We start from the raw sequence: 13145 nt of genomic DNA, 5'->3' as shown, positions 1-13145 counted from the left end.
AAGAGCCCGCTCCAAACTGTTCCCACTAAGGTTGGGAGCATTGTCCAAAATGTGTTAAAAATATTTCTTTCACCTGCATTGAACAGTTAGAGGTAAAAATAAAATTTAAAAGTAAAAACAAATATTTCATGTGGACTATTCCTGAGCGGGATTCGAACCCTAGACCTTCTGAATGTGAGTCCGCAGCCATAACCACTTGACCGTCTAGTGGCGGAATCTGGAATGCATTGTCAAACTTAAATTTAAACATGACATTCTGCATTGCGCAATCAGGAAGTCATTGTTGATGGTTTAAAGGCATTTGTCTGTGTTAAAAATATTTCTTTCACCTGCAGTGAACAGTTTTGAGGTAAAAATAAAATTTAAAAGTAAAAACAAGTATTTCATGTGGACTATTCCTGAGCGGGATTCGAACTCATGACCTTCTGAATGTGAGTCCGCAGCCATAACCACTTGACCGTCTAGTGGCGGAATCTGGAATGCATGTCAAACTTAAATTTAAACATGACTCTCTGCATTGCGCAATCAGGAAGTCATTGTTGATGGTTTAAAGGCATCAAAAAATGGATCACCCCCCCGCCTCATGTCACCAGTTTATCATTTATTGTATTTGTCTGTGTTAAAAATACTTCTTTCACCTGCAAATTTAAACCTTACAATCTGCATTGCGAAATCAGGCAGTCATTGTTGATGGTTTAAGGTGATCACCACAACACTACTTTGAGAAGGGGAGGGGGGCATTGCAGCAGAAGCTGAAAGTTCCAGGGATTCTAGTGTTAATGTGTTTCTAAATAAATGTGAATAAATGTGTAAACTCGAAATTATAAGGAATCGAATTGAATTAAGTGGATAGAAAGAATACATTTTTTTTTAAACAGAATCGAATTGATCTTGACTCTTGTGTCTCGAATCATTTCTGAAGCCATACAATCTTGTGCTAACCCTGCAAAGCCCACAACATAGAACAATTGAATCAAGATGTTTTTAAATCCTTTGCTGAACTCCTAAAAAAATCTTTACAATATCAATAATTATTTATGAGACATAGATGGTGTCAGTTTTCATTCTTTAGGTGATTTAGTTGCTCACAACAATGCTAGTTAAAGTTGCAAAAATACTGAAATGAGGAAAAAAATCTCCTTTACCCACAATCTCTAATTTGATACCAACATTCCCTAGTGGAATGATGATGAACTACAGGACATAAAACGTGGATTTACTAAGATATCTAATATAAGAGGGGTCTCAGAAATGATTGTAGGAAAATTTTGGCTTTACATTTTTTAATTTGGCTAATGTTATTTGCACGTATTTACGTCCGACCAGCACAAAAACTGATAGAAATTCATGTTGGCCACACGTAATACCTCACATGTTTTTCTGAGTCTGTCCACGGTTAAATTTAGTTGTTGGTTGCAAGTATTCAAAGTTAAAGTCCCATTAGCTGTCACACAACTAGATGTCTGAAATGTGTTCTCCACATTTGATCCATCCCCTGGGGGAGAGGTGAGCTGCAGACACAGCTGCACTCAGGAATCAATCCCTATACTGAATCCTAATCTTAACCCTTTCTCTGGTTCAGTGTGGCCAAGAAAAATGTTCAGCACTGCCCACATTTAGAAAGTTAATAGTCTCTTTCTGTTCATTTTTAAGTGACTTTCTTCTTTATTTTTTTTTTTTAGACAAATTATTTAGAGTTGACCTTACAGACAACGGCAGTCACATTATCTCTAAACTCTTAAGCACTTTTTGTTTTTCGTGTTTTTGTCTTTTATTCTAAAACTCACTTACAAACTAAAACGGAGCAGTTCTTACTTTCTTGGCTGAGGTGAAAGTCGTTGGCATAAATAAACTCCAAACTCCGTCGGCTGCTGACAGCGCCACATTCAGAATATGATCAGACGTTCCTGCGACTGCAAAACACATGAACCCGACACTCAGACCATCGTCCAGAGTAAGCACTTTATTCAGAAAGACGTAAACACTCTGGAACCTTTGGGACACGTGTCATTCACCTCAGATTTTTACTTATATTACATATTTTTTTTTGCCAAAAGATAAATCATAATGTCACATTAAAAAGTAGTGGATTCTGCTTAAAACATTTTGTACATATATGTACAGTGAGAGTTGTCAATCCTGCTGGTCACCTGATCAGGTGTTTCAGCCAAAATGAAGCTGAAAGAACAGAGAAAAGGCCTGCTAAAGACTTGGGAAAATAGGCCTTCAGGCCTTTTGTTGGATTATCCTGCTACAATCTCTAAATGTGCAACCAAAAAGAATCTCATACAGTGCCCAACAACATGATAATGACATTATGAATACAATTATTATGCCTAAAAAAAACTCACAAAAGCTACAAGAATAAATCTTAAGGTAAAGTTGAAAAGAATCCACTTCCTGCAAAAATATATGTTAATGCCAATAAATGAGGGTGGGCATGAAGGCTGTGAGATAAACTAAAATAATGATGGAAACCCAAAATGGTTGAATTCCAACTCTCATTTCTTTATCTATTGTAAAAGCATTCCCAGCGGTCTTTTATGATAATGCCGTTTTTATCCAAAAATCGTTAAATATTTTTCTAGGACATAGTTTCTGCAGAGCATCAAAAGAATTCACCTCTGAGTGACTGTGAGGGACTGTTGGCACAGAGCAACCCCGCCCCCTCTGGCACAGAGCAACCCCGCCCCCTCTATTGATCCCCTGTCAGGAAAATAATCTAGTTCTGCTGAAAAAAAGATATTAACAGCAAAAAAAAAAAAAAAAAGATGTTAACAGAGAAAATGAAAGAAAATAGAAACATCAGAGCAGGCGGCGCAGGGATCCCTGTCTCTCTGCTGCTGCCAGTGTTGTGTCAAGGTACGTTTCCCCTGTCAGAATTTGTTTCCCCAGTCTCAGGCATCGTTCTGGCAGGGGGGACATATCTTGGAAGAACAACAACAGCATGTTAGCATAGGGTACATGTGTTAAAGTCAAGGCCCGGGAGCCGGATCCGGCCCTCCAGATCATTGTATTTTATTGTTATTAATGACCCGATGTTATCTTGTGCTCATTTCTAACTTGTATAATTTTGACAAAATATATTTTTATGGAAAGTAAAATATTGAGTTATTTAAGGTTTAAGTTGATTTATTCTGGAATAATTTTATTATTTATAATTATGTTAAAAAGTTACGGTATTAAAACTTTTAAAAATTTACATTTTTTAGGCTATTTTGGAGTTTGCCAATATTTCAGCTACATGCTAGCTGTTTTGACTAATTTAGGCTTTTTCAGTTTTTTAAGCTTTTTTTAAGTTTAGATTTTTTTTCAGCTACATGCTAGCTGTTTTGGCTAAACTAGTTTTATTTTGTTTTTGTTTTTTAGTTCATTGGTTAATTTGGCATTTAGCTAATATTTTGGCTAGATTTCAGCTTCAGTGTTTTTAGCTACAAATTTCAGCACCTTCAGATATCAGCCCTAGCATCTTCAGCGGCCAAATTCAGCTTACAGCATTCACACTAGCATTATCACAGGTAATGCTATACATCTAGTTAATAGTTATGCTAAAGAGTTATGGTTTTAAGTTTGAAAATTTAGATAAGTGTGTTCAATAAATATTTATCCTCTTCGGGTCGTGACCTAAGGTGTGTTTTATATTTGGGCCCCTTGTGGGATAAAGTTTGACACCCCTGACATAGGGGATCCTCGCTTAGCCGAGCCGTTTATTCGCAGGGCGGGCGCCCCTCTCCAGCCCCTAGACCTGTCCAGATGTACCCTTACCTCCAACCGTCACTACCCGGGTACAAGTTTCTCTTTATGAAAACAACTTTTTCTTTATGAATACGTTTCTTTTTGAAAGCTCTCTTACCCAATCTTAAATGTCACAAAGGAGATCAGTTTGTTGTAAATCATTGACCTGGAGTTCAAATCACTGCTGAGCCGTGAAAAACCTTAGCTGTCATTGCAGTGTTTCCTACTAATAATAACTTTGTCATAAATTTCAATGAGAACTTCTTGCCTAAAATGTAACATCAGGAAGATCCTGTTTTCATACCAGAGTGGTTGAAACAGCTGCAAGTATGCTATGATGTGCTGAAGCACCAATGTTCACGCCTTCAAGCAGACCTTCACCCAACACTGCATGATTTCACACGAGGCTGACCCAAGATAACAAGACGTCAACTAATGACTTGCTGTAGAAATTGCACTTAACACGTCTCAGATCTCTGTTGACTGAATATGCTGCATGGGTAATCAAGCTCCATCTGCTTGTTATTTCCATGTCACAACTTGGCACCGGCCTCAAATATCACGCCTCTCTGCAGCAGAACAGACCGTTCATCAGACAAATGACATTTCTTGTGATTTGGGGATACTCGCAGTGTCTCGTTAGCATTCTGCATCAATACTGCCATCATTCTTTTTAAAATAAGTCATTTTCTAGATGGGGATTGTTGAGCTGAATTCTCTCTCCACCCTGCAGGTTTAAGAAGGGCTTTGAGTCAGAACCAACACTACACTCTGGCATCAACTATGCCGTTCTCCTGCTGGCAGCCGGACACCAGTTCGACACATCTTTTGAGCTTCGGAAAGTCGGTGAGTTCAGACCTGAAATCAGGTTTCCATCTACAATGTTTTTATTTTAAGTTTTCACTTTCACCTAAGCAAATTTTTGGACCAAAAAAAAAAGACATTTAAAGTGCACAAATAAATGTTTTTAGCTCCGTTTTGGTCTCCTAAACCAGACAATGATAGAGGTCAAAGGTTTCCTGCTGTCTTGGTCCATTCCTCCATGCAGATCTTCTCAAGAGCTCTGATGCTTTGGGGTTGTTGCTGGATTACACAGACTTTTAGCTTCCTCAACAGATTCTATTCTTGGATTGAGGTCTAGAGACAACTCTAGAACAACGAAATGCTTTTAGGCCCATTTTGGTCTCATGTGACCAATACTTGTCTGGATGATCCAGATGATCTCTAGCAAACTTAAGGCGGGTCTGAACATGTGCTGGCTTAAGCAGGTGGACCATTAGAGCACTGCAGAAATTCAATACAAAACAATCTCACGTGTAACAAAGGCTGGCAACTTTTTGGCTAAGGTACATTGGTAACTCTAACTCACCCTTGACTTTGATATATGTGTCATAGAGAATCAATGGGAAATGGGTAAGGGGTTTTAACTAAACACTCGGCAGCTTCTGCAGCCACGACTCGGTGGGCCAAAAGATAACCTTTGGCGGGCCAAATTTGACCAGTGGGCCCCACTTTGGGTACCCAGGCTCTAAAAAAAACACAAAAGCACATGGCTAGCAGCAGAGTGTGTGTCTGACCCTGAATGTTTGCAAACAGACATGCTGGATGGGTGGCCAGCCTCTTACCTTCAGTTTCCAATGGCTAAAGCTGGAGGATTGCATGTGGTGGAGGAGGTATACTCTGCTGTAATTATGTGTTTTCAGTGACGGCATCACTCCATGAAGACGAACCATCACAATCTAGTATACATACCACACAAATTCCCACAGAAACACCCTACATTTTTTAGGGAGCCGTCTGTGCAAAGAGGAACCAGCCCTCTAAAATCTTCTGTCTATCAAGCTGGATGAGTCGATCATGGTTGATGAGCTCGGTGCAATTGGTTGAACTCTGAAAACTTCAAAGAAAATTCCCCTAAAGTCTTTTCATGAAAGGATTGTCCTGAATGCTAGCAAAAACTCCCAATCATTTTGTTATTTTTCTGACATCTGAGGATCAGAGAAGCTCAGGAATGTTGACCGGAGTGGGCAGTCCTGGGAACCAGCCTTCAGCTCCCACCCTAAACCCCCCCCTCCATCCCTCCACACAGCTTTCCTCAACAGTTTTCCATGTGATCGCCGGCTCTTCAGATTCCTCCAGCTGTCACCGACCGGCAGACGAGCTGCTTGTTTTACGAGTCCACGGGACAACAAAAAATCATGGTTTTCTCCGTTTTCAGGGGTCAAGCTGAGCAGCCTGCTGGGGAAGAAAGGCAGTCTGGACAAGCTGCAGAGTTACTGGGATGTTGGTTTCTTTTTGGGTGCCAGCATCCTGGCCTGTGACAACACCAGGGTCATCCACGCCTCAGAGAAACTCTTTAAACTTAAAGCCCCCGTCTGGTGAGACTACATGTCGTCAAACACACAGAAGTTTTACTTGCAGGATTCTAATGAGATTCTGAATGCAGAGCAAGTGTCTTAAGAGAATTACACAAGAGTTTATGAGATATTAACAGATCCAGCACTATTGAATCCATTCCATTGTTTGTTAGTATAGCCCACACCCCCAACAGCAGTTCAAAAGTCAACAAACTTGATGAAAAAATATGCTGCAACGAACGATGAATAGAAAATCTTTGGAATTTGTTCAAGGAGTTTTGGTAAAGTATAGACTTTCATCTCACATCTAGATGAGGTTCTTTTAACTGGAGATCAAAGGGATAAAGGGAAATCGATGGGAGGAGAAAATGAATGAACAAGAAAGAGTAGAAGAATCAACGAATAAACACCTAAATAGAGGAGAGTTTTGGCGGGAAGTACTCAGAGCCAAAGAGGAGGAGGAGAGAAGGGTTTATGGGAATATAAACCCAATACGAATTCTTCCCTTCCCCTTTATTTAACTCTCCGAACGGAGAGCTATAAAAAAATAGTGTCTAATATTTTAGACATCACTTCCTGTTGATGATGTCACCAACAATCGCCAGTGCGCTAGCGTTAGGGCAGAGCTTCCAGCGCTTAACGAAAATAAAAGATTGATACTTGGTGAGAACTCACCGAGAATCAATTGCAGGACTAAATATCGCAACATATCACAGGATCAATATTTTGCCACACCCCTTGTAGCCGCACCATTCCATAGAGGCCGGCGGTTGTTGAAAGTCTTCTATGGTTCACCTCACAGTCAGTCTGGTGGTAGGCAAACGGGGTTCATTTGGGGGTTGAATACCAAACTCATCCACATACAATACCACATAAGATAAGATACCTGAAAGTATGAGTATTTAGAGACTTATTAGGTTAGGGTTATTGATGTCTATTGGTCACAGCATCTCCTCAAACCTGGTGTTTGTTGGAGACGGGCATCAAGCAATGACAGATTAATGACACAGAAGAACGTCTATATGAATCTATATGCCCACAGTTTCAAATGATGGTATGCTTTTTTTAATGCAACAGATGTACTTTTGTTCTCTCCTACTGTTCCAGGTATCTACGCTCGGTGGTAGAAACCATCTTGATCTACCAGCACTTCAAAAAGCCCAGCTCAGACCCACCAGCCCAGAACAAACAGGAGCTGGTGGACTTCTGGATGGACTTTCTGGTGGAGGCAACCAAAAAAGATGTCTCCTCCGTCCGATTCCCTGTAAGTCGCAGGGAAACCAGTAGGTTTTGTCTGCATGAAATGGATCTTTTGTTGACGATCTATTGACGTTCATGTCTAGGTGTTGATTCTGGAACCGACCAAAGTTTACCAGCCTTCATACTTGTCCATAAATAAAGATGTGGAGGACAACATCGTCTCTATCTGGCATGTTGCTCCTGATGACAAGGTAAGTCATCACATTTCCTGTGAAAATCTGTTCTGTAAAAGTCTTGGGATTCACACAATCAAAAAATGGACTTTGTTTGGCCAATGTAAAGGGATGTTTACGATTAGTTGAACTTTTTTCTGGGAGTACTAAAGACTATTAAAAAGTGGATAAAAGAGCAACTGATCTTTCCCTAGAAAATGAAAAAAGTATTGAATTATCCAAATAATTATTTACATTTATTTTAGAGTATATTTCTGATTTTTTTTGTCAAGCAAAAAGCAACTTAGTTAGTTTTTAATGTAGGAATTAAAACGTTTTTTATGATGGTTTAGAATGGAATAAAAAAATGTATAACTGAGTCGTGAATAGAGAATTAAAATAGCTAATCCATGACATTTCTTGGTTGTTGTTGTTTATCCTTGTGCATGCACACTACAGCTTAATGGTTTTTGCAAAACCCTAAAAGTGGGTCAAACGGCTGTACATTCTGCTTAAAAGATGCTCTTTTGTGCACGTGTGTCTTCCCTGAACATCTAGACTACCTCAGTCATCAGAGCAGCTGTAAGGTTTCCTCACAGCAAATGTAGTGTAAACTGTGCTGGCGTTTAAAACTCAGTCACCTGTAACAGACTGATGTGATATATGTGATGTGATATAAATAGATGAGTTTCTAACGGCAATAGTGTTAATAAATTCCCTCTCACTGACTGCAGCATTGGTTCATTGTTGAGGAAGCTAAACACAAAACTGTCCACAAAGTTCAAAAAGTTTGTTGTTGTTTTTCACAAGCTGCCTTTTTAAACAAAGAGGTCGAAAAGTTTGTTTACTATATGAAAAAGATAAGAGGACTCAAGTGTTAAAAAGGGAAATGTTGAATGAAATGTACATCTATAGGGGAGGAAAAAATATTCTTTGACTTCCATTTTATGCCATAGTTGAGTACCAGAGATAAAGACGTGGGACTTGACGATTGGACTTGAGTCACAATTAGGTCTCACAAGCAGAGACTTGATTTGAAGTTATGGCTGCAGATTTAAGGCTCGACTGAAAGTTATACCTAAAGACTGGAACTTGACTGGAAGTTACAGGTAATGACTTGAGACTTGGCTTGAAATTACTGGTAAAGACTCGAGATTTGACTTGAAGCTACGGCTGCAGATTTAAGACTCGGCTAATAGTTATTGATAAAGACTTGAGACTTGACGTTACAGATGATGACTTGAGACTTGAGTTAAAGCTACAGCTACAGAATCAAGACTCGACTAAAAGTTATTGCTAAAGACTTGAGACTTAAGGTTACAGATAATGACTTGATACTTGGTTTGGAATTACTGGTAAAGACTCAAGACTTGACTTGAAGCTATGATTACAGATTTAAGACTTGACTGAAGGTTATTGCTAAAGACTTCAAGTTACAGATAATGAATTGAGACTTGACTTGAAGTTATGGCTAAAGATTTAAGACTCAACTAAAAGCTGTTGCTAAAGACTTGAGACTTGACGTTACAGATAATGACTTGAGACTTGACTTGAAGCTACGGCGCAGATGTAAGACTCGACTAAAAGTTATTGCTAAAGACTTTAGACTTGAAGTTATAGATAAGGACTCGAAACTTGACTTGACGTTACGGCTAAAAATTTAAGACTCGACTTAAAGTTATTGTTAAAAGACTGGAGACTTCTTGAAGTCAAGGCTCATAAATTGAGACTTATTACTGGTAAAGACTTCAGATTTGACTTGAAGTTATGACTACAGATTTAAGACTCAACTAAAGTTATTGATAAAAACTTGAGACTTGAAGTTACAGAGAATGACTTAAGACTAGACTTGACTTAAATCTAAAAACTTGAAGTTACAGGTCATGACTTGAGACTAGAGTTGAGTTAAAGCTAAAAACTTGAAACCTTAAGTTACAGGTCATGACTTGAGGCTAGACTTGACTTAAAGCTAAAAACTTGAGACTTGACCTGAAAATAAATGTAAATGCTCTGGAGTTGAAATGTTGAAGGTGTGTGCTGATCTTCTCTGATGGATTCCACGAAATCGTAACTGGTATTTATTTTTCTCCTGATGTGTCCTACAGAACAAGGGAATCCACGAGTGGAACTTCAATGCCACATCAGTGCGGGGTGTCAGGTCAGTTTCAAACCCCATCAGACTAGTTATCTGTTCCCATTCCAGGTCTTGCCAGCTGCTCTTCTTCATGCTAGCTTCCTCATAAAAGAGAAAGATGGAGATAAACAAGTAGGAACATGAAGTCAGATTGTCATCAAATGCTCCAGCTTTAGAAACACTCCTTATCTTGTATATTTGTGTCCAACAGTTTCATTCTTCCTCGTCTGGACTTGTTTAAAAAACGAATAAGACTTCAAAACCAATTCCACCAATAAAAAGCACTCATTTGCTCTTATCTCTCTAAAATGTAACATTTATAGCCGGAACAGACTTGTATTTGCAGACGTCAAGGACCAATCAAAGTACGGAGACATATGTCTAATTTTCTATGACTTCTCTTACCTGGACTAAATTAAAGATTTCTGCACCTCCTATTTTTTTCCTGCATTGGCCTCAAAGGAATTCCATGTCGGATCGGACAGAACTGAGGGCTTGTGCTTGCTCGTTGCTAAGGAACGGCTCATTCTCTGAGCCCACTCAGCCTGCAGACAGTCAGCAGGACACAATAGCAGCTCTCTGAGCTGCAACCCAAGCACGCACTGACACAAACTTCAAATTGATTGTCTTATAACTGTATTCTCATGGTATGTCCTTTTTATTGTTGTTTTAATTGGTGTGTTGGTTTTCAAGGTAGACAATTTTGACAATTGCCTGTGGAAAAAGGATGAAAAATAGCTAATCCTGGTCATTGCGTGTAGTGTAAAGAAACTTCAATGTCTGGCTCCCAAATCTGGCCCTGGAACTCAAAGAGATGGACAAGGCATCATTTCACACAACAAACACTTAATTTGTTTGCTTAACAGATGTTTGCTTTTATTGATTCAAGATATCAATAACCTTGATGCTCTAAAATCTACGTCTAGTGAGAACTTGACTAACTCTAGACTCTTTCTTCTCAGCATCTCCAAGTTTGACGAGCGCAGCGCCTTCCTCTATGTGCTCCACAATGCAGAGGACTTCCAGATCTATTTCTGCACAGAGATGCACTGTAAAAGGTCGGTCCGCCTTTCATGACCCCCCTTTACCCTTGAATCACAGGCGGTTTACGCCGTCGGTCTCCAGTAGCTTTAAAACCAACAGTTTGAAATACATCAGTCGCTGCACGAATCACGGTGCCATACCTGGACAAAGAGATCGTCACTTAAACTATGAGATATTATTTGTCCTTGAAGCAAATTCAGTTGAGCATCCAAACTGCAGCACGTCTGTACAGAAATGTGCATGAATATATTGACCCCACATGTTCACCGTGTGGTCAATGAACTCAGTATTTCCTGTGGTCACCTTCGTACCCCTTACATGTTTGCCCATATCCACCCGTAAGGGGAATAGTGACAAAAGCTCAACATCTAGAGATGTCACTTGACCTTTTTTCCTCAACTGTAAGTGAAAATGTCACAATAAATTTTGGATCTGATTCTGAAATATATGCATAGAACCTGCTGCTGCAGTGATCTCCTTCTGCAGTAACTTGAAGTCCTCTTGTCAGTTCTGAAGGCGTGTGGGAAATTTCCTATCCTTCCATCAGCTGCACACCTTGTTGCGTTTCAACCCCATCATGTCCCCTGCCAGCTGCTCTTTGCAGCTCTGTGTTCCAACTTGTGACTCTCACATCTGAGGCTTCCAGTGCCATTATCTGGAGTGTGAGAGCCCAGTGACTCATGCCTGCTGTTGCCGTTACCGACGCTCCCTTTATCTCTGCTGCTGCAGGAACAAAACGGTTTAAAGGACAGGAAATGGAGGAGACCAGCAGATCCAAATAATATATAAAAAGTCACAAACAGGAGAGATTTGCATGCCTGCCTGCAGACATTGTGATCGAGTTGTGTGCACATTGATAGTGTGGTTGAACACCTGCAGGCGTCAAGTGTGACAGCATGATGAGTGCTAATTCACAGCGTGTGAGCAGCGCAGACAGTAAATGTCATTGTATGAATGCATTGTGGAGGAGGCACATGTAAACACGTTGTTACACCATCAGGACAAGATCAGGGGCTAAATGGCACTTCTTAAGGACATTATAACAGAAAACCAAAAAATAAAATATATATGTGTGTGTATATATATATATATATATATATATATATATATATATATATATATATATATATATATATATATATATAGAGTATATATATGTGTGTGTGTGTGTATATGCATCTATATGTGTATATGTATATATATATGTGTATTATGTGTATATATATGTGTGTGTATATGTGCTTGTATGTATATGTACGTGTATATATTTAATTATGAAATTACATATATATATGTAATTTTGTATATACATATATGTGTGTATATGTATGTCTATATGTGCTTGTATTTATATGTGTGTGTGTGTATACATATACAATGCAATTATATATTAGGTGTGTATATATATATATATATGTAAATATTATGTAATTACATATATGTGTGTGTGTTTATATATATATATAGACAGAGTAACAAGTTAGAAACTCAAGTACCATCCAAAAGTAGTTTTAGTTGTTTTTTAACGATGATACAAAAAAGCAAAGAGGAATAAACTTCAGACAGTTTTGATATCAGTCTGTAGGATGTCTCAGGCTGAAGATGCAGCAGAATAAAGTTTGTTGTCCCAGACACAAGAAACAGACAAATGAAGTCACTAGAACGAAGAGCAAAATGACTTCTTGAAATTTGTGGGAAAAAAAACGTTAAAAAGTTGGAACGAGATCAAGAAGAGTTTTGTTGATCAATGAGAATAATGTTGAGAACATTTAAATATCATTGAGTTGATCAGTGTCCACTTTTATACAGATTATATTCCCATTGTATTTTCAAATCGGAAAACCTTCACAAAAATAATGTCAAGATTCTTATTCATCTTCCATCCAGACAAATGTTTCATGCTTTAAATGCATTTAATTACATTTTAACCTAATGTTTTACCATCTTCTTTAAATAATAATAAAAAGAAACACTCAATGGAAGCCATTACCAAATCTGGTTGAAATAATAAAGTAAGACTGTATTGTTCTTATTCTGTTTTCTGCAGGTTTTGTGATCTGGTCAACAGTATAACAGAAGAAGCCTGGAAGAGTCCAGAGGAGGGAGACTGTGATCCCGACACCTTAGAGGTCAGATGTTTGAAAAGCACATTGTTAGCATAATTAATTTACAGTATTTTCCGTGCTATAGGGCGCTCTGGAGTATAATGCACATCATCAATGAAAAGTCTAGATCTGAAATTGTCATATATAAGGCTCACCAGGTTTTAAGACACATTGAGAAAGATAAGAGTCAGATACAAGTCGATCAGACTGAAGTTGTTTGTAGCATGCTACACGTTAGAGGAGTTTGATTCTTTAGTGTATTCACCTGTAATTAGTTTGATTGCAGTATGCAATCAAACTATTGTTCTTCTTTTTTATTATACTTCTTCTTATTTTCTTTCTTCCGTACGTTTTTTGT

General features: G+C 38.6%; 1 protein-coding gene across 1 annotated transcript in view; it reads left to right on the top strand.

Annotated features, from left to right (window-relative positions):
- map3k5 (mitogen-activated protein kinase kinase kinase 5) overlaps positions 1–13145 on the top strand; it is an 88803-nt gene that overhangs the window by 48617 nt on the left and 27041 nt on the right. Inside the window, exons 8-14 of the mRNA XM_024291114.2 lie at positions 4469–4581; positions 5954–6113; positions 7200–7356; positions 7436–7543; positions 9610–9662; positions 10601–10696; positions 12730–12811. Of these exons, the coding sequence (XP_024146882.1) occupies positions 4469–4581; positions 5954–6113; positions 7200–7356; positions 7436–7543; positions 9610–9662; positions 10601–10696; positions 12730–12811 (769 nt within the window). The remainder of the gene's footprint in view (positions 1–4468; positions 4582–5953; positions 6114–7199; positions 7357–7435; positions 7544–9609; positions 9663–10600; positions 10697–12729; positions 12812–13145) is intronic.

Source organism: Oryzias melastigma, linkage group LG24 (assembly GCF_002922805.2).
Source record: "Oryzias melastigma strain HK-1 linkage group LG24, ASM292280v2, whole genome shotgun sequence".
Taxonomy (NCBI): domain Eukaryota; kingdom Metazoa; phylum Chordata; class Actinopteri; order Beloniformes; family Adrianichthyidae; genus Oryzias; species Oryzias melastigma.
The sequence above is the reverse complement of the archived record's forward strand: the minus strand, read 5'-3'. Positions and strand labels throughout refer to the sequence as shown.